At 42.0% G+C, this 22,751-nt stretch overlaps 1 protein-coding gene across 8 annotated transcripts in view; it reads left to right on the plus strand.

Moving 5' to 3' along the window:
• The window catches only part of LOC107993599 (uncharacterized), a 249,074-nt gene that overhangs the window by 170,815 nt on the left and 55,508 nt on the right, over window positions 1–22,751 (plus strand). For 5 of the 8 annotated variants that reach the window (XR_009833448.1, XR_009833449.1, XM_062087286.1 and 2 more), the window contains exons 5-10: window positions 2,135–2,262; window positions 6,592–7,554; window positions 8,319–8,495; window positions 19,733–19,838; window positions 20,286–20,438; window positions 22,021–22,158. Coding sequence is in view for 6 of the 8 variants with exons in the window: in XM_062087286.1 (XP_061943270.1) it covers window positions 2,135–2,262; window positions 6,592–7,554; window positions 8,319–8,495; window positions 19,733–19,838; window positions 20,286–20,438; window positions 22,021–22,158 (1,665 nt within the window). In the remaining 2 variants the exon portion in view is untranslated. The other 3 variants (XM_062087289.1, XM_062087290.1, XM_062087291.1) reach the window with 3 other exon arrangements.

A 22,751-nucleotide genomic window follows, 5' to 3' on the forward strand; every position in this document is an offset into this window, starting at 1 on the left:
ATAAACGTGCGCATCGATATCTGAAGAGAATCGGGATTGGAATACACTTGGTCGCGTCTTGCTCGATTTTTGGTATATATATCGTACAGTCCATCCTCCGAGTTAGTTGGCACGCCGCTTTTATTTCACCTTCGTATTTTCCTTTGTTTTGTTCTCCCTCTAATTTGACGAGGGCGAGGACCATAGAACCGTGTGTACCATTAACCCAAATAATTCCGAAGAACAACCCTCTCTCTTCTCGAATTCTCTCGCTCTCCTCCATCCACCTCGTCTCTCGTTTGCCAACCATTGAAACGTTCCGCGAGGCGAACAATGCGTATTTTTGAGTCGAAAGAAATTTATATATTCATCTATCGTCCAATTTTTATATTAATCATTTCGTGTTTTCGTGCTTTTTACAACATCGATATATCTATATTTATTATTTTTAAACAGGCCGTTTTATCGATTACATCGATTTATTTATTTGTCGATTATGAACTTTCTTAATGGGATATATAGAGATGTATAGGAGGAAAGACGTTGTATGAATAATATTCGACTATCAGCGAACGATTCGACACGATTGCTGCGTTCCTTTTAATAAATCTCGAAACGAGAAACATATTAATATTCCCTATCTTTAACTTTTTTCCTAAAAAGTGTAGCGATCGAATCAAAGCGGCAAGAATTATACTTATATAACTTTTAAACGACCTCTTAAATTTAATAGTTGAATTTAAACTGTAACAAGAAATAGTAGCGTTAAACAGTTGAGATCATTACGAACAGCGGATGGATCATTTCATCAGATATCGAGCCAATTCCTTCGTTTTCTATTGTCAAATTCTTCATAATTAAACGCGTCCTGCAGACGATTCGCGTCTTTTCTTTCTATTTGCCCCTCTCGCGACAACTTTTCAATTAAACAGTTAACCGCGATTATTATAGGAAAAAGTATTATAGCCAGTTTTTAAACGGTAACGATGTTTTAATTAAATTGGTTCTCCGAATGGGTTTCGAACGCTGCCCGATCGATGCCTGCGCGCCCTTTCGGCGCGGGCTTTAAAGGCACAGTTAATGATATCCGATTTGATTTCCATCGGTAAACGTTTCGTTATTGGCGATTGTTGTTGTTAGCGCGCGAACGGAAATTAACCCGCGATTAAACGGGCATTTTCACCGATCCTGTCCAAAACTATCGATCGTCTCGATAATTACAAAACTGCCTCGCTTATCGACTAATACTTGATTAATTCGCGATACAGTTCGGATAAGCGGCGGTGTGTTATTGTATCGCACCGATCGGAACCGCGTAGTAGAGAAACTTTCCAACTTTGGTTAAAACGTTTACCAAACCCCGCCATTTTGAAATACCTTTAACCCGTATAATATCAAAGTACCGGTATATTTCCTCGAGCATCGGTGTGCGCGTCAATGATTCGGTTCACTGGCGTTAATGAAAATTATTAATAGAAATACATGAGCTCGACAGATGTAGGTCAATTTATTGTTAGATTCGTGATATTCGAGTTGGGAGATATATTTATTTTACAACTAATGATTAAAATATTATCCGTTTCCCTCTCTCCGTCTCGTTCCGAAATTATTTCGATACTTCGATGATCTCTCTATATTTGTTCAATCGGTTCAATTGCATCGGCGATTTATTTATATCGTGTATATAAATCACTAAATAGAAGGAATATAGGTTTCTTAGATTTATAAAATTTAGATCGGGTCACTTTCTTTAGCACGATCTTAATCGTATCAAAATCCATCCTCTATATTTGGAATCCGAGCATCGAGTGTATAATATCAGTTCGACCATCCATCCTCGTATTAAATATCCATTGCTAATAGGAGGAAAATAGATCTTTTAAATTTAGCATAAAAAATTTCATTTAAACCAAAATGGCGGCAATTACAAAGACGCGAAAGCTTGAAAAGCGGCCTAAAACGAAGAAATTCCCTTTTTCTCGACCAGGAACGAAACTTTACCCTACCAATTCGAAACGCGTTTACTCGAGAACAGTTACTTTATTCTCTACCTGTAAAGTACTCTACCAGTTTTCGTTTCGATTTTCCTCGAGATTCCGCGACCTCGATCAATCAAAGATTTTCCCTACTAACTTTTTCTTTATTTGTTTTTCAGGAGCGCCTGTCACGATTCCTGGACCCAGCTACGACTGTCACCGATGTTCGGCTGCATTTGTCCCAACAACCACATGAAAAGACGCTGTGACAGGATTTTCTCCACGGTGAATCACAATCCCTGCGTTGGTAAGTATGAAATCTGTAAACCAATTTTTTTAATATATTTATATATATATATATTTATATGTATATTTATGTGTATACATTATACGCAGGTATATATAACAATTGCGTACACACACGCAGAGAAATTTTTACTCTCGCTTCTCTCGATTATTAATCTCTATGTCCCGCGATTTGTCAGACACATTTTTGTAATCTTGAATGGACGAGTATACACGCGTTACGTATAACGTTGGTTAATCGTTAAACGTTTTACTTTAGCGCATCCTTGTGGAAGACGATGATTGTCGATGTTGTGAAGTAAACGTGTGTATTGTCACATCTTTTGTTTCGCTCCTTCTTGATTTTCTGTTACACGATACAATTTTCCATTTTAGTTTCCCATCCGTCTCGAGGCTCGAAACTGCCCGCCCCCTTTGTATATCTGTTTGTCTGTATCTTGTTATATCGAGTGCTCTGTTCTCTAGTATGTCACCTTTTACTTCGATCGATGTAAAGCGTACCACGCTCGACATTAGAAACAACACGAAACGCCCTGTCGATCTTGGAATTGGAACGCGTCCGTTTTATCAACAACGATTAATAACACGAGTTAAAAATCTCGAGCAACAAATTACAGAGATATCGGAGAAGATGTGTGTAGTAAGTAGGAAGAAAATCTTTACACTCTCGAAAATCAAAGTCAAAGTCTTCTCCTACTTTTTCATGCCAAGTGTAGAATTTCTTCTCCGTTCAAATCATCGTTGACTTTTTCACGAGCGATACTTGCGTGTACTGGAAACTTGGAATCGGGTCGCAAGTTCGTTTCCAAGGGGAAGAAATTTGAAAGGAGAGAGGTGAAATGCCTAGGATAGGACGGAAAGTTTCCATCGTAAACAAACCCGAAAAACGGGAGATAGCCCCGGAGAAGTCCCGTTATTTTTCGTGTCGAAGAAAAGGTTAGGAGGTCTCCTCTTCTGGAGGGAGAGGGAGGGGCAATTACTCTCAGCGATACTAGGGTGTTTAAGGCTCGTGGGACGACGTTATAGCCTTCTTCGGATAAGCTCCTTTCTCCTTAATTAACCAAAGGCCACCAGTATCGAGATGTAGATAAGGATTTCATCGCGTGGCAGGCTCGACCTTAATTTCACTGAAATCCCGTGTCCCCTTCGAGGAACATCGCTCCTTCCATACCATTCCAGTTTAATGACACTCGAATGCCTATTTTTACCTCCTTCCTTCCTCGTCTCGCCCGTGAAATTATGCCTCGTCTTATCTCGGAGCTCGAGTCGAAGATCACCTTTGCGATAAGATAACGTTGGTTTTCACTTTTCTCCGGTTTAGAACTGGGTGAAGCATATCCCCTTGAAATTCTTCATTCGCGTTTGTCTCAATTCTCGACCATCCATAAATAATATTTCGCTCGTTTTTTATTCTAAGAAATAACGAATTTTCCTTCTGCAAAAATCCAATTTCCCACAGGTTACGTCGAAATTATCGAATTGGAAAATATGTAATTTCTCGATATGAGTGAATAGAATTCGAATATTTATAAATGCAAAGAAAAAAAAAGAAAAATTACTTCGTCGAATTCATCGAATCGAAAGTGCATAATTTGAAAATGCGATTACGCCAGTTAATTAATTATCGATCGAGCTATTCGCGTTCGTCCACGATCGACAGTGTGATAATTCGTGATACACATACGATAAGAGGAGGTTTACATTTACGTAGAGCGCATCTACAGTAAGTACACCATACGAGGCGCATGTGCGACGTGCAACCGTTTGTTTTCTTTATCTTAAGTGTGCGTTTGGCCGAGCAATAATTAGATCGTGATCGTTGGACGATCAATTTTCTACGTTTCAGCTTCGAGGAGTTCGTTCTCCATCATCAAGCAGAGCCTGTCCTCGAACAAAACGATATTATCAATCGGTTAAGAAAAATCGCGCTGACTGAAATTCCGACTCGCGTGGAATTTCGATCGATATTTTTCTTATCGGATAACCGCGCTCCTCCGCTTCATTTCATCTCCAATCTTTATTCGAAACGATACGAAAATTGTCGGAAACGAAGGATCGAGTAAACTCTTTCCTCGCGACGAACGAAAGAAGTTTTGCGATCGAAAGAAACATACTGAGATCGTCGCTCCTTCTCTCTGTTCTCGATCTCGAGATTTTCCATCTTTGTATAAATTGACTCGAACGACTCGACGAACATGGTATCGGTCAAAGAGATGAAATAAAAAAATAATAGAAACGAAGAGAGGAGATCCTGGACCGCGTCGCGTGACCCATTCTCCAAAAAATCGGATATGTCTGCGAGGCGAAACGGAGGCGAGGGAGAGTAAAGAAAGGGGTGGATCCAGATCCAGGGGAGATCGAAGAGAACGAGGAGGGAAACGTGTGCACGAGAGCACCGCCAGAGCACCCCCTAAGTACGCATTCCGCCCGAAGGATCCGCATTTCGAGATCGATCCGCACGATTTCCCCGGTATATATACATACATATATATACACGCCCAACATCCGCAATCTCGACTCGTTCCGCCTCTTTTCACCTCGGTTCTACTCTCGCGTCCTCGATCGTCTAATCGAACTGGGTCGCCACGAAATGCTACGAGGGAATTTCTCGAATCGGGCTCCCATCGAGAGGGGAAAACACGCGACGCCAACGACGCAAAGAAAAATTAGCATACCTTCTCTTCCTTGTTTTTCCTCCCCCTTTATATCGCGATAGTGTTTTTATTTTTATTCCCGACTTTTCGACTGTCGCAATTCCATTTATATCGATACCGGGTTCGAAGTAATTTTTTTCTTTATCCTCGATCGTGAGCCCCTTTTCGATCGATTTATTTCGTAATCGTGGGAACGGATGGATAAAAGGAAGAAGAAAGGAAAGGAGGCTTGAAAAGAGTCGCGATTATGTTCCGTGTACGAAAAAAAGAAAGAAAGAAAGGGGGAAAAGGCGGTTCGATGAAGATAATGGATAAGAAGCCGAAAGCCTTCGGGCGCGAACGCAAAGGAAATTATGCACCGCATGTTGTTGTACTTTTGCACGAGATACTTTTTTTAGATGTCGTGCACGTTCTCAACCTGCATGCTCGTATTTTTCTACATCTATCTGAAATATGCATGCGCGTCGATTAATCGCCTACCACGACTCTCTCTATTACTCTCTGTTACTCGACTCACTTACTCGACTCCTCTCTACTCCCCCCTTTTCTCTCGTATACTTTTCCAAGAAATCAATTTTTCTTTGAGTGAATTTATTAAAAAAAAGAAAGGCATCAACGATAATCTAGGAATTATTCCAGCGAATAATTAATGAACAAAAATGCCCTCGATATTTTTTTTTCACCTTTTCTTCGCATAACATTTATAACGACGACATAATAAAAGACATTTATAACATCGATGACCTTTTTACACCTCGAAAAGGTACGTCTTGCAATACCGTGATACCTGGCCTTTCCCGACATCTCTCTTTTCAACCCTCCTCCCTATTTCCGATTCTAAAGGGTAAAGGAGACTTTTCAAGCGGCAAAAAACCTGCCATTTAAACTTACCAACACGGAGCCAACGTTGGACGAATCTGGTTGGAATCTGGTTTTCCAACAACTTGGAAAACCTGCCGGAGAGCCGGATTCCTCAGACGCTTGCTAATATTTTCTTTTCGCGTGGTCGCGTGACACGGTGGCGTGGCAAAGATTCGAGTGGCTGGGATGAGGAAAAATCCAAGGGTCGAGGGGATTAAACGAACCAAGATGTAATCGGAATCGACGGTCGGGATTCCTTTTGCCAGGAAACTCCGACTCGAAACGACAAACGGCTAAGCAAACGCGAGCACCCGCTTTGAAGCTCCAGCTACGATCTTCTTTTTGCCCGCCACTGTCGGCTTCGATCGACCTTTGCTACCACGGACCGGAAAGGGTGTCCGGATAATAGGTCGCTGGAATAATTTGCAGGTTACCGAGTTAATCCTCTTGCAAAGCTCCATAGCGTTTCGTATTTAATAAACGCCTGTTCTAAAATTGACAAAAGTTAACCAAAGTAGTCTGACGAGAAGAAAGATTGTTCGCTTTCCGCGTGAAATATACAATCATATTGTCCCACACTTTTCAATCGGATCGTTAATTTCTCGCCGATAGTTCGAAGAACGATGTACGATCCATCACACCACCACCATCACCACCGTCACAGTCACCACCATTACCACCATTATCACCGTGCCACCACGGCGACCACAAGAGTAGGCACGTAGGCACGCGAAACCCGTCCGTGCACGTGTACCGATGCGATCACGCACCCCACTCACCCCGTTCTCGTCCGCGTCTCTGCTTCTCTGTTACAGAGTTCCTGCCCTCCTCCACCTCCGTAGACCTGTCGGGCACGGACTCGGCCCTGTATCCGTTCGACCCGCAGCAGGAGAGCTACCAGGAGATCTGGTTACCGCCGACCAGTATGTACCCCTATTTTCTGTTCCCCGGGGCCGCGCGCACCTCGTACTACGACCACGAGAGCACGTACGACGTCCAGGAGGCGGGACAGGGGCGTCAGCACGGCCACCGCCATCAGCACGGTCGTCATCAAGAAGCACCGGAGTTGCCTGGCAGGCCCGGTGTCCTCGTGGTCGAGACGTACGATCCTCGTGCCGATCGCGACGAGGACCGGCAGGAGGCTCGTGCTGGTACCGACGACGAGCATCGGCCTCTGTACAGGGAGAAAGATACGGATGGTCGTGAAATGGAGGGATCTAAGAGCTTCTATGATCGCGGCTCTTCTTCTTCTTCCTCCTCTTCTTCTTTTTCTTCTTCTTCTTCTTCTTCTTCATCTTCTTCCTCTTCTTCTTCTTCTTCTTCTTCTTCTTCCACGTTGTCCAAGCATGATCGTGCCTCCAGCACAGTGCACCTGCAGCCAAGGCACTCCCAAAGCGAGCATGACGCGCACCTGCACCATCATCACCATCACCACCAGCACCACCAGCACCACCCCGCACCACCCGCACCACCGTCCGCCGCGACGTCGTCTTCGTCTTCGTCTTCTTCGTCGTCGTCGTCGTCGTCGTCATCGTCGTCGTCGTCGTGGTCGAGTTATCCGCCGCCGGCTCGTCCAACGCCTACCGTGGACGAGACTAAACGAATCGAGGGGCCCGAGCTGGTGCATCCGAAGAAATTCGCACCGAGGCCCACCTACGAGCACCGGGCAATCTTCGATCGCGCCGACGACGACCTCGATGACGAGTTGAGGATCGGCGCGCTACCAGTCGACCGGCTCTTCGATCTCCGCGAGGCCTTCGAAGGGTTCGTCGACCAAGGTTCGTACATCGGTGTGCAGAGGTGCGCCAGAGAGGTGCCACCTCGTCGATTCCGCACCGCTTCCGCCATCGCGATCGATCGGGACGCGAAAAGTCGCCTTTTATCGTTTCGAACAATCACATTCCATACGCTTCTCTCCCCCCCTCGTTGTGCATATCTCTTCTCATGCGTGCCGATCGCGACTTGTTATTTTTCGACGAACAACCACTGGGAAGGTATGCAGGGACCGAGTTGCGAGTTGTCGGGAGACTCGCTGCTAAGACTGCTACTTGGAAATTCCAAGGTGTAATCGATCCGATTTTTTTTCCGAACAAATTCACCGCCGCGTTCTCGCCATCGACAGCTTGCTGCTTTCAAAACCAGCTATTGTAAGGCGGAGGATCATATCGGATCGTCGTTGAGCAATGTTCTCCGGGGAGAAAGATTCCTCCAAAAATCCTCGGTTAAAATTTGAACGGGAACGATTTAAGCGAGTGCTTGGCCCCGTCGATCGGATCGGCAAGAAACCGATTTCGCCAATCGTTTCGAATCCGAAGGGAATTCGAGCGGCAATATCTCGAAGAAACTTGTGTCGACACCGCGCCGCGTATTAAAAGAGAGTTTGATAATGAAACGAGAGCAACGTGTTTCCTCGATTTCCTTGATTTCCTCGCGCGATAACGAGTAATTTTTCCGGGTGTCGTAATGCGGGAATTAGAATCGACGATTTCCAGCCGCGCCAACGTTTTCCTCTCCATGCTCCGTTACGTTTGCTCGTTTACAGTGAAGGTCATCTCGCATCCGGACAACTCGACCAGCTTCGAGGTGATCGAGTCCCAGCTCGAGAACCCGTTGATCGACGCTGATCACCACGATCTGGTTGCCATGAAGCAGATACCTGTTCCTGGTGGACATCATCACAAAACGCAGCACAAGAGAAATCAGACGGACGACCGTAATCGTGAGTACATTTTCTAATTCGATTTTATATTAGATATATTAGATATCTCGTGGAATATCTTCGAAGATTTTTACGTATCGATCTTTAAAATATTGAGAATCGATCTTTATTATGAGAGAAAAATTTAAATTAGCTTCTAGTAATCAACGTTGTAACAAATATTCCCAGGCAAATTTATATTGGAAAGATAATAATGAAAATTTGAGGATTCATTTCGCAAGATCAAAATTTTTCATCAAAAAAAAAAAAAAAAAATTGCAGAAATGTAATCCATTATGGTTTACGTTATATACACGAGTTTTCATTAAAATCAGAATTTTTAAATTAAATAAATATCCCCCGTAAAATAACGTGAAACTATTTTTGTAATTGCATAGTTCTGTTAAAAAACGTAGAATTCCAGTTTTCCAATTAAAGATTTCCGTTAGATTCGGAAAACAAAAATTTGAACAATCAATTTAAATTACAAATCAATTCCATCTTTAAATCTCGAACGAAAATACACTCGAATCCTTCCAATTCTGTTTTTTTTTTTTTCTTTTTTTTTAATTTCCAAAAACACATTCCAATCCATTCGAAAAATTCGAATTACGTCACAAATTTTCCAACTATCCACTATCTTTCCTATTATCCAAAAACCCCTCGATTCATAAGATTGGAAGAAAGATCACTTCTACACTCCCATTCTATTTCCAGAAACACATCTCGAGATCACGAATATCAATATCCATCATCTCCATCCGCATCTCTCCTTCCATTTCCAAAAACACGTCTCGGCGATTTCCAAGATCACGAACAACTTCCATCCTTCCAACCAGATCACCAGATATCTCGCCTACATTTTCCTCGATCTTCAAGAAACACGGTCTCCCGACCAACTCAAACACCGTCTAATAATTAAAACCGCGGCAAGCAATCGGTTCCCCGCAGAGGAAAAACCTTGTGGCAATTGAACTTCCTTGGACACGAGGCTTATCGACGATTTATCTCGTCCTCCCTCCCCTCCCCCCTCAGACACGCGGATTCCGAGCGAAAAGTTACGTCGACTCGACGGGATTAAAGTTCGAAATCCGACTCCGGGAAATAATATGAGGAGAGATAGGAGGGGAGGAAATGAGGGGAGGCGAGAGACGAAATTAAATTAAAGTTTCACGGTGATAAGTCTGGTGGCAGAGTGGTGCGGTAGATGCGACGCGATATTACGCGCCCGATCGAATTTCAACTTTCGCGGGGTGCGGGGGAGGGGAGAAAAATTTACGAGATCTCGTTACTCCCTTTTCTTTTTTTCTTTTTTTTTTTTTTTTTTACGGAACGAGTTTGTACCGCGAAATTCCGCGGCCGGATGATAATTTTCTCTTGGAAGTAAGAGGGAAAAAAGATGGGCCAGCGAAAAGAGGGGCAGGTTCGAGGAAACGGATATTTTTGTGCCACGGTAACTCGTCGAGGGGGCGGCTCTTGACGGACGGGGGTTGCGTTAACAAGAGCGAAACTATGGTCAGCATAATTCGGCCGGGCAAATATCCGCCGTTTTAACAGCTGTAAATTTTCGCGCGCTCCCTGTGAAAAATGCACGTGGCGCAATTTTGTCTAAACATTCCTGAAGGGTTTATAAGCTCTCCCGCGCGTTTAATAAATGATAGAGGATGAAAGAAGGATAGGATGAACTTGTTGAATTTATATTTGCGTTTTTTTTTTGTTATCGTTTATTAATTTCGTTCGGTGAATCATTGTTCGATTCATTGTTAAAGTTTGAGAAACTTCGAGTTGGAAGCGAATTTGTGAATTTTGTTATTCGTTAATTGGGATTTACATCGATCCATGAAAAATAAGGAAAATAAGAAATTAAAATTCGTCTCAAGTTTTTTAATTGTGATTCGGGTACGATGTGCGATAGATCGCTGTTTACGAATATATTTTTCTTTATTTGTATATTTCGTATATTTTGTATATCTGTCGTCGCGATAGGAAAGAAGGAAGTGTTATGCTACGCTTCTCAGTTGATGGCCAACTTTGTTTATGTATTTTACATGCATAACACGTTCGTTGCCATGTCTCGCGTATTATTATACGATACTTTGAATATTTATAAATTTATGTACGAAATTTGAATGTACAAAAACTTGTGGAATACGCATGATATGCAAAAAGATAGAAAATATCTAAAATATGGTACGCGTTATTGTATGCCATTTCAGGGATGAAGCAAATTAAGCTTCATTTATTCTTTTTCTTTTTCTCTTTTCAGTTCATATCCGTAAAAGTTTGATTTTGTATAAAAATCCGCAGCCTGTTTGTGATAAAACATTTATTACGTTAAATAATAAAATTTTTTCGTACTCGATGATTATACGTGTTATAAAGAATAATTAACAACGTTTGCTCATTATATTTTTATTCCCCCTCTTTTTTTATCTTTTTCCACTTCATATTCTATAGAAGAATAATACAATCGAAACGTTTCTCTTTAAACGGCAAACGTGTTAAATTACTACAGAGATTTCTTTTTCTCTTTAAAAATATATATTTTGACAAGGAAAGGAAATGAAATTTCGACCCACCATCTCGCCGCCATTATACAACTTAAACATCAGAGATCATCATCGAGGATTAAAAATCTTCTTACTCGAGACTCTTTGCTTCAAATCTCGTCATTCAATATCATCGTGGAGCGTGATCCATCGTGGAAAATAAAACAAACGCGCAAACTTCACCACTTGGCCGAGTTGGAGAAGAAATTACTTACACTTACCACCAGTGGGAGAAATTAAAAGCGCAGCTGGTCGAGCGGAGGGGAGGGTCGCATTAAAGGTTTAGTTCCAGTTAGATCGACCTATTGGAGGGCGGAAAAAGAATCAGCAGGAAGGAAGACGGATGCGAGTGATCACGGGGGGACAGAAAGCTGGTGGGTTTGGTGGCGGGTAGCGCGAACTATAACGCATCGAGAATTGATTGCATCCGGATCGAACGGCGAGTAATTATCCTTGGTTATCCTTTAATCCAGCGATTACCCGCGTATCGATGTTCCGTCGAGTGATTGATTCGAGCGAAACGGCCTCTCCTACGCTTGGACGAGTAACGCGAGGTGGGTCGTGTTCGCTCATCCGTTCGAAAGAAGCGCGGATGATGAATTTTTCGGCTCGAAAAATCGATACGCCTCGCGTTGTTCGTTAATATCCATCTTCGACCTCCTCTTACTCGATGCGAATCCTCCTTCAATCCTCGAAACGAATCTTGGAAAAAAAAGAAATCCATTTTTTCTCTCATAGATTCATTCCTTCATTGCGCGAAACGAGGATAAGATTTATCAATCAAGTTTTCGAGCATTAATTTTACAAACAGTTTCTTTTTCTTTTTTCCTTTTTTTTTTTTCACACCTGCCTCAAATTCGAACGAAATTCCCTCGCTCGCAAGTTTGTCAATTATTCTAATTTTTGGCCGCGCTAAAAGGCCCCCTAATTGATCGCTTTATTTCACCACAGCGTGTTCTCGAGGCATGCGCGCGCAGGATTGGAGATTCACGCGGGAGACGGTAATCAAGCCGGTTTTTTACATCGGCGCGGGAACAAACGCGCATTTCCCCGCGACTCGTCGTCGTCATCGTCGTCGTCGGGCTCTAATTAAAATTCGTTCGGCCGTGTTTCTCCGTGGAAGCGGCGCCTAACGAGTCGCTATTTTCCATCGGATTCGAAAGTCGAATCCTCGGCGGACCTGAGCGCCGCTGAAATTTCGCATTCATATATTCAATTTCAGGTGGAGCGGCCTGCCACTGGGACCGGAAACTCGTTTCGCCGTTCGAGCGTGGATCTTGCGACGCGATTTGAGGGCTCCGTTCGAAAAATCGAACCGATAGATCTCTCTCCCCCTCTCTCTCTTAGCTAGAAAGGGAAAAATCGAAATACTCGCTTATTATTCGTGACCGATCGAGGGAAAATGTAGGGGAGTGGCGAGAGTTAAGCGATCGATCGATCGAGGGAAATTTGATATAAAGGCGGAATTATCCGCAGAGATTGCCTTCGGAATGGGAAAGAAAGTTTCGTCGGTTTGCTCCATTATCTTGATAGAACTTTATCGGATATTCTTTGGTTCATCGGATAACTGCTTTTCATCGGGCCGCCTTCCTCCCCCGCACGAAAACCTCTTCCCTTCTTCAGAAACATTTGTATGTTCCCCGATGCTCCTTCCCTCGAGCTCAATGCTCGAGAAAGAATTATTAGTTTCGAATTATTTCGAGAGATCTTTCTTCCCCCGTTAACGATTAAACGAGACATCGAAAGGGAACGACGATCGAGGTTACAACCGCCAGTTTACTCGAAGAGAAAAGCGCCCCCCTCCCCCTATATATATATATTCCCCGTTTTAACGATCCCAAGAAACAGTTTCTCTCGAAAGACGCGCAGGGCTATTGTCGCAATTAGCTGTTGGAACGCGACAGATCCACGTTAATTACTCTACATGGCGGGAAGCGTGGATGGAGAGCAGTTTTTGAGGGACGGATTCGCCGCTTAATAAATCAGTGAAAATACCTGTTTTTTCTCTCTTTCTCTCTCTCCTCGGAGGGGAAAGGGAGGAGATAGGCGTAAAATCGTTGCTCGTTATCGGTGGAGTTAAAACAAACGGGTCACCGTAATTATAACTCACACCGGTGCGCGCATCTAGGTCCGGGCATGCGCCCGCACCTGCGAGCACAGAGGTTCGAGTGTGCTCGTCAAAAGTGCGCCCATATCGATTTCGGATATATATATATATATATATAAAAATCCGACGTCTGCCCTACATTTTTCCCTTTCCCGCGAAAATACGACCGATTTGCACGCGTGTCAGGAGAATCTTTTTTTTTGTTATTTTTATTCTCGAAGCTTGATACGTTATTATTGTCGGTTTTTGATTCGCGGTGAGTGACGATACTTTCGTAATTTTTGCGCGATTATGTTCGTGGCATTGTATAGGAATAGGAATTCTGAGAGCAGCGGGACAATTACTCGGTTGCACTTTTGTAATTTTTATGGAAAAATCGCAGTACATACGCGCATTGTATGACTAGAAATAACATTAATATTAATCTTTTGTCAAGAATAACGTTCGAAACGATGAGTGTGAAATTAGAAATTGGAGATAAACTGATAAAGAAGAAGAAGAAGAATTTTCTTCCTCGTTTATCGAATTACGAACGAATCGCGACGTTCAGAACCTACTCGTTCTAAAATATGGAGCAGTTTGGACATTGAACCTTTGGCTCGTAATTATGAAAGTATTCACGATGTCACTCAACAAGTCTAGTTACATTAAATGTCCAAGCACGTTCTTCTAGCCTCTTAATCGGTTTACTTAATCGAACTTGCCACCTCTCTCGTGGACCTACAAGCTCTTTCCAGAGGCTCTTCGAGCTAGGTCAAGATAGTAGACTGGAAAGTAGCAATCATCGAGTAAACACGTGTCATTTATGTAAATAAGTTACGTATCGATAGATTGGACGAGATTCTCAAGAAACGAGAAGAACGTAATCGTTCACGATCCGTCCAAAAGTTGCGATAATATAACGATGGTTACAATAGTATTCATCTTTTGGATAACAAATAAATTACAGGTATATTTATAGATAATCGAAAGGTATATTTCGTTCGTAACTCTTCATTCTCGTTCGTGAAACACTTAGCTGGCTCTCGACAACTCTAACACTTTATACATCGAACCATATAAAATTTGGAAAACGTACACCACGAATAATTCGATGCCTCATCGTTCGAGGCGATGATTATTCGTTCTAACGCATTTCCTCGTGTTCTACAGGCGTGCATCTTTCACGCCGCCCGCTATTTCATTTAATTAACGGGAAAGTGGGTTGAGAGGAGTAGTCAACGTTTCGACGATCGTGTATACATAAAGCAATAATAATAACGATAATAATCCAAAGCTTTTAACGACACTCGTCCCAGCAGCAAATCTTGCTGACCCAGTGTAGATCAGGACGACTCCGTGAATCGGGTTAACGGGAGAAAGATCCCTATATCGAAATCTCTCGTCGATCATTTATTTATAATATACGAATATTCCACGAGAGAGAGAAATAGAAGATTTGCACCTCTCCGTTATCGGATCTTTCGAATCTTCCCCTTTTCCTTCCACTCTCTAATTTCGTTTCTCCTCTTAAACAATCAATTCCTCGCAGGACATTCATCCTACAATTTGCTTCATTTGCATAACAGTCGCTCCACCGCTCTCTAATTCGTACGTCTTGTCTGCCACTCGACACACACACATACAGAAACAAGAGGAGAAAGGAGGAGGAATCGAAACTCGGGAGAGATCCCCGACTTTTACTCCGCAATTCAACCGTTCCTACTCCTTCATCCCTCTGGATACCACGCGCGTTTAATCGCGTGTAGAACGATCGGGGCTGGTCGCGAAAGCGGCGATCGTTGGAATTGGCGTCAAAACAATTTTTCGCCCGCATACAGTTTGTTTTTCATTCGTTGTCGGCCTTGTCGATTAGCTATCGATTCGATCGATCGAAAATTTACAAACTTCGATCGCGTTATAAATTTCATCCATTTGCTTGTTTGGAAATTTTGTTGTCTCGCTCGATAACTTTTTTGTTTTTTTTTTATTTTTATTTTCCTTTTTTCGCGTCGCCACAAAGTTTTCATCGAGCAATTCACGCCAATCACCTAATTATTCAATTAACTTCAAACGCGCGATTACAATCGGCGAGACAATCCCGATTGTCGACCATTTCGAGGCTTTTCCGCGTTTTTCCCTCGTATTTTTCCGGCTATTAGTGGCGTGCTAATTAGTCAGTACACACGAAATATCCGTTACAATCATGCGAAAACGCAAACAGACAACGCGCCGCAAGATACACAGAATTGTTGCCAACACGAGGGAAACGTCAATCGGCACGATTTTTCACGTGTAAAAATTTTCCCACCTTTGTTTGCTCTTCTTTCGATTTCGAATTCTTCATCAAATTCTCTGCTTCTTCCCCGTGAAGAAGAAATGAGATTCGTCTTTATTTCCTTAATTTATTATAATAAATTATAATCTCTTTCATCGATCAACTTCGTAATTCGGTATTCGTGGTTATTTAATCAGAATGTTTCTGCTCGATCGAGATTCCTTAATTCCGGTTAAAAAACGAATGATCTTTTTTTATACTTATATTTATTTAAATCAAGATATGTTCGAATTTTGTATACTGCGTTAGAAACGCTTGCTTTGCAACATTTCGAAATCGATACTTTTTTCAATATTTTTATTCAAGGCATCGTTTTAAACGCATTAAAAAAGGAAAAGGTCGACTATTTATCAATCTCACGAATAGATATTGCACAAATTTCTACGCTAAAAATTCAATTATCAGCTCCTTAAATATGATACATTATCAAGAAAACAATAATTCCAAAATTAATTCGTAAAAATTGCGTTGCACTCTTGCTTACTTAGAGATTCATCTTGCGTTCTCCATTGTATCTCTGGGATAAACAATTTGCCACAAAAATACCTGTAAACTTTTCCATCCCAGCTTCGAATAATCCAACGAACGCGTTGATGGCGACCGATTTTCGCGAGTTTGCCAGCGACCCTGTTCGAGTTCGGCTCGCGTGATTGCAGCTGCTGAGGAGGAAAGGATCCCGGCCACGGCATCGATCTCTTGAGCAAGCCAGACGGACACCGGTTCCAATTACCGCCGCTTCGAATTGGCTGTGTTTCTCCGGCCAACTAGAGGAATCTGTTCGCGATCAAGACTGAGGAGCCCAACCCTCTCCACCTCCCCCACGACTTGCCACGATTGATATTCCTCCTCTCTCCTTATCCTGTCCTCTCGCGAGCAACCTTCCGAGTTTGTGGAGTTCGTTTCCCTTCGAAAGGGTTTTCCTCGACACTCGTAACGATCATTTTAATTGGACGATGGATGGTGCGTGACGATGGGAACCAATTAAGGGGAAAAATTATGCGGGGAGAGGGAGTGGAACGTTAATTGGACTTGGAAGGAATTATTAGGAATACCGATCGATATTGTTTGGTGTACTTGATACTTTACGAGAATTCTCGATACGTGGGAAGAGGAAAGTTTGAAGTGAATATCGTGCGAAATAAATAGTTTTCCGTCTTGATTGTCTCTCGACGCTCTTGTTCGAGATTATCCTTTAAGGCCACGACGAAAGTATCGTTCTTTCGTGTCGATATTATATTTAAGGTGGACGTGGAAAGACGTAAAGAAGGGGACGACTTTATTTAGGGAGGTCGATCGGTGTCGTCGATTCAAAGACACCGAGGTATGCCACTCATACCTCCCTCATAACGTGAGCCATCCCCGTTCCAAAACTGCGGGAATATCAATGGAGGCAATCCACCGTGGTTGGATAGAGAGCGAGAGAGAGAGAGAGAGAGCCGTGTCTCCGCAACATCCTCCGTCTCCAGCCATTCCGAATGAATTTATACAGCGACCTTATCTCGGCAGCGGAATTTTCAATGGGACCTGTACTCTTATTGGCGTTGATATATTCGGGAAAACTTTTATTCGGGGTCGTAAATTATCGCAATATTGCTTCCAGAGTTCTACTTCAGATTTTTCTTCGGGAATCGCGTTTAAGGGATCGATTTATCAATAATGAAACCTCCCCTCATTCTCGAAATTAATTCAAGGTAATTCGATATTTATATAATTTTTTGTATTTAATCGTTTTCGAGAATTCTTTTCGTTATTTGCGTATGAAGTTGAATTATTTCTTTCAAAATTATTTTTAAAAATTAGAATAATTAGAAACGTTCAAGATATTATGTAATTCTGATATTAGTATGATCATCTCGATTATCGTGCGCAAAAATGATGAAATTATTAGAGTTCGAAAAAAATATACAAGATATAGATAATGAAAAGAAGAGCTCCGTTTCTTAATCCCACGATCTTTTCAGTTTCGAGTGGTTTCTTTGCATCGATCTCTGGTTTCGTGGAACTTTCTTTAACAACAGTCTCGAAATGAGATTGTACGATTCCTCCTCCGAGAAGAGCTTCATTAAACAGACTTAGCCGGTGAAATGATTTTGCTACGTTTTCTAACGTATTTTAACCGCATCACGTGTCTCGATCTCGATCTTGTTGTATCGGTATTTTTCTGCCCCGACGGAGAGGTATCGATAGCGAAAGTGAGAAGTTTTTACGGGTCGACGACTTTTCGCGAAATTACCCGACCGTTTAAAATTTCTCACTCGTTTTGCTCGAATTTTCTTCTTTACTTTCTTTGGAAAAGTCGATCGATTCGATAAGTTGTTTATCGCCTCGTATTCCTTTCATCGCTATAACATTTCGGAGAATTCTTTAAATCCTTCAACTGAAATGCTCGATATTTCGTTCGAGTTTTATTCAAGAAATTTAATTTTATAAATTTTTATCGCCCCGTTGAACAGTCGAATCTCCACCATTTGTGACGAAAGCCACGATATTTGAGAGTTATATAATTAAACTCAAAAAGTTTCGAACGTGTGTTAAAAGTAATTTCAATTTCAATTCGATAGAAAATTCATTAATGAACAGAGATGGTGCTATATTTAACGCAGAATAATTACAAGACGATGCGATTTGATTTATACAAAATAAATTAGACATGACAGATGTTTATGCAAAATCGAATTGCTATGATATAATTAAATTAAAATAATATTTCGTATTCAAATCGGATTCAACCAATTGAACACGTTTTCAAGAAAACCAGATCTCGCTAAAACAGTGCGGAAGAATTCTCTTTACGCCACTTAAAGGTGGATCGAGGAGAGAGGGTGGTGTAGCATCCATTGTAACGAAGATTTCGAGGGTGGCGATTAAAGGGGGCGGTTAGAAGGAAGGAAGGAAGGAAGAGAAGGAAAGGAAAGATGTCGGCCGGGTCGTTTGTCTTAATAAAGTGCGTCGAAGGCATGCTCTTCTGCTACGGCTGACTTATGGCCAGTCATCCGAGTAGGCTGCACCCCTCTTAAGACCCGTTTCAGTGGTTTTTCGTAGGGAGGAGAGGCCAGTGTTCCGACGATATTCAGGAGGGTTCCTCGAGTCCCGGGGTCGTTAACCCTGCCTACCGACTCCATCAATCGAACGAGGGTGGCTGGTTAACGATGCCAAACATTCGTCATCGGGTGGATCCTTCCTACTACCCGCTTCGTTTCATCCTTCTTTCAACTCCTCCACCTTGGTCCCTCGGCTGGAATGATTTTCTCTACGATGGATAACTTTGGTAACGGTCCAATCTTGGATTAAAACAGGCATTAAATTAACAATAAATGGAAAAAGAGGAAAATTCTTGGATCGATTTAAATTTCGTTTCTTAATATTATTTCTATTTTATTCCAATAATATGTAGGGATTGTAGGTTAATTCGATTTTTAATTTTTAATTTTAAGAAAAGAGATGCATGTGTTCGTTATATTCAATCGATTAGTCAAACGGATTATTAATCATCAATATCATTTTAATAAAGAAAAGATAAAAGATCGGTTTACGCGGGAGAAGAAAATTTCCTTATCTCACGGCGATAATATTTTATTCATCCTCCTCCTAATCTCGCTTCTTTCGACGGGCCGCCACTCGAGTCTCATAAATTCCAGCATCGTACCGCAAAACCAAACAGCCGTTTATTTGCATAAATAAACAATTATTCTCGACGATTATTTTTAAGTGGTGGGATAAATATCGGCCGATAAATATTCAAGATTCTCCATTAAAAGTCCCTTCTCTTTGCTCCTTTTTGCCAGTCCCAATCCCAATGATTTATCATTTGCCTTCCCCCGACAACCTCGACTTCCGGATCGACCGTGCAAACAATTGTTTTATCTCTCCTTGCCTAAATTCTTTTATCAACAAAGACGTTGGTCGATTTGAATCGCAAACTCCGCCTTAACGTAGAGAGCCTAAGGGGATTCGCGTTAAGTTTAACGCAACATATGAGCATAAGTTTGTCACTCGGCTAAAGCTAGCACTCTAAACTAGCTGTAAACACACTCCCTCTACTCTCCTTCTCCCAGTGAACTTCCAACTTCACGCTACGCTTCTCCATTCTCCCTCAAGAAGCGACACGACGTCGTCGTGCGGGTACATAAACCTTCGAAATCACCGAGGTTGCCCACCACCCTCTACCATTTGTCCGTATTCCCAGGATCTTTAACTTCCAACCATAACACCGGTATTCACTTACTCATCAGAACAAATCCCCTCAAGGATAATTTTGTCAAACTGTATATTTCTTTTTTCGCAGAGACGTCCGTGGTGTTGCCATCCGCCTCCTCCGATCTCGATAAGATACAGCAACCGGTCAAGATCGTGCTCTCGAGCACTTGCCATCATGCCTACAATGCTTGCAAGTGAGCGATGATTTATTTGTCATTTTATTCGTTAATGTAGAAATGATCTAATTATAGCGTAATCTATAATTCCAACGAGAATCAGAAATGAGTGTAAAGATTTTTGTATTGTTATTAAATTTGTAAAGTAACATGAATTTTTTAAATTCGCATCGTTCATCATTTATTTTTTAATGTACTGTCTATGTATATAGAAATGATCTAATTATAGTGTAATTATAATATTCAGTGAGAGTCAGAAATAGTATAAAGATTTGGAAAAATTATATTTATTTGATACAAATGTAAATATATTATAATCTCAAATTTTTATTAAATTTGTAATGTTGAACGCAAACAACATGAATTCTTTCGATCCATTCGAATTTCCAATGATTGATTTCGAAATCAAGCCAAAGTTTCCGACGATTAATGCATAACCTTCCTCACCTTCTTCTCTCGTTCCAGAAACGATCCAGAGTGCAAGGTACTTCTCGAGCCGGTGTTGAACCATTGCGACTCGACGAGTTGCGCGAAGAACGAGTGCATGGAAGCGTTGCAGAATTTCTACAAATCCGCCAACTATAAACACTCTGTTGAGATCGCGTTCTGCCTGTGCAGGTGAGACATAAAGAGATGAAAAATGTAAAAAAGAAAAAAAATTCGCAATCTTTTCCTATCCGATCTCGCGATTGTCATCGAGACAACGAAATACAAAAAAAAAAAATTCTATAAATTCACGACATATATGATGGAAAATCGTTCTTTTTTCGCTCGCACCACGCTTTTCTCTCACCTGAGAGAGAATTTTTGCAACGTATTTTCGAATCGAGGTCGGCGTGGTTCGGAATCAACCAATCCGAGTCGAGGCGCGCGAGATTTTTATTTTTATTATCGAATGAAACACGAGTAGAGAGGGGGGAGGGGAGAAGAGGAAGAAAGGCTTTTGTTCCAAATACGATATTATCGCGAATTGATCGGTGATAACAATTAATGGTAATATCAAACGGCCGAAATTCGGCATGATTTCGCGCGTGATTAACGAAAGGAGATCGAATAATCGGCTTCATCAAACACATTAAATCGAAGATATTTCCTGGTCACTCGAGCCGATTCCAATTTAAACGATGAAACGATTGCCGTTTCTCGTTGCATCCTCGCACGAGCGAGCCGTCCTTAAACGGAGAGAAATCGGGATAAAGCGGAATACGTCGAGTTTCAAACGATTATTCGAACACAGGGGGGAGAGGAAGGGATGGAAGGTCTCTCTGGAAACACGAGAGCTCGGGATACGACTCAATTAAAGCCGCTCGTCTTTGTACGTTTCCCGTAATCCTGAGTAAACTCGCGGCAAAAGTGATAGGGAAAAGACAAAGGGGTGAGACAGGAAGAGAGAGGGAGAGCGCGCCCCTCTCACAAAGAACCATCGTTGCGCCGGAAATACTGCGAGTTCTGCATCTCTAATCCCTTCGCGCGAGCCAAGCAACCAGCCGAGACTTCTTTTTCGAAGGAAGCTCCTTTAACTTTTAAGTGGCTTTTGCCCGCGAAACAATGCAGAAACTTTCTATCCGTCTTTCACATTTCCTCGGCCATCCCTCCTCCCATCTTTTCCTCCGCCAACTTTTCCTCGTACGGCTCTCTCCTCTCTTCGTGCTCATTGTCCCGAGAAATCCCGTTCCTTTCCCTTTGTCCCGCCGCCCCGCCACGGGATATCGGTATCATCTCGGAATTTATTAATATTGGATGAGTCCTGTTGTAGCCGGGCCGCGCCTTTGACAAATTGGAAACTCGTATTCTCAGCCCGGGTTCAACGACTGCTGCCTTTTAACGACTGTTTAAGACGCGATCATTCATTCAACAGTGTGGGGAACGTTTACTTTTCGAGCTGCCCTTGTAAAATTCACGGGGTTTTTGAACGAGGGGGAAGGATTTCGTTTGATTCGAGTTTTAACGATTAATTAATTAAATGGATAGGCTGGAATTAGCTGGGAAACGCTCCTTTATTGTTCGATAAGGGATGGAAAAAGGGATGGATTCTTAAAAATTCAAGACGAAATTCCATTTTGAATCGAATCCCTTTCTTTTTATTCTCATGAGTAATCGGTATTAGCGATCGATGATCTTTCTCTCGGCCGAGAATTGAGATCTAAGAAGGGATTGTGTGGTAAAAGATAATAGCAATGGATTTTTTGTTTTCTTGTAGGAAAACGGATGGAAAGAAGGACGAGTGTATAATAGCGCAGGAAAAAATGCATCCTGCCTGCGCGCAGCGAGTGGAGGGCGCGGAAATGCCGACGTGTCACAGTTTGGCGGAAGCTTGCAAGGAGCACGAAGCATGCAGGTATGCCCGGAATGTAGAGACGTTCTAATTAATCATTCCAACAGTTTAAAGCCCAAGCATGGTTTCGAAAAAGTGATCAAGATTGGATCGAAACTTAAAGTTTCTCGAAATCTTGAAAGTTTTTTCTTGAATCTTGAAACCCTTCCTTCGAAACTTCTAAAAAGAAAGAAATAAGTATTCTGGGTTTCAACAGTTTCAACTTGTACAAATCTAAAAAATTAAATTTTAATCCATTTCTTTTAAAAATCTACTTAATTGGAATTGTTGAAAATGAATCTCTTTACTTATCCCGATGAATTAACGATAATTTCGTGGCTCGAAAGGTGAGAAACGATTTTACTCGATCGCTTATCGCGAGCGACTAGATTATATCACGGCTCTGAATAAATCTTTTGATTAAACGTTCTTCTTTTTCTTTTTTTCTTTTTTTTTCTATCGCCTTGGCCATATCTCCAAGGAGTGCTCGTTTCAATTTGAAAGTTAAATTGCGAGTCAACGAGACGTGGCTTGATCCAGTCTTGCCGTGCAATGAAACACTTCATTACTAAGAAAAAGGCGTTGGTCCGGCCGCTGAAATTTCGAATAACAGTCGG

The sequence above is a fragment of the Apis cerana genome, linkage group LG1, assembly GCF_029169275.1.
Source record: "Apis cerana isolate GH-2021 linkage group LG1, AcerK_1.0, whole genome shotgun sequence".
In the NCBI taxonomy this organism is placed as follows: domain Eukaryota; kingdom Metazoa; phylum Arthropoda; class Insecta; order Hymenoptera; family Apidae; genus Apis; species Apis cerana.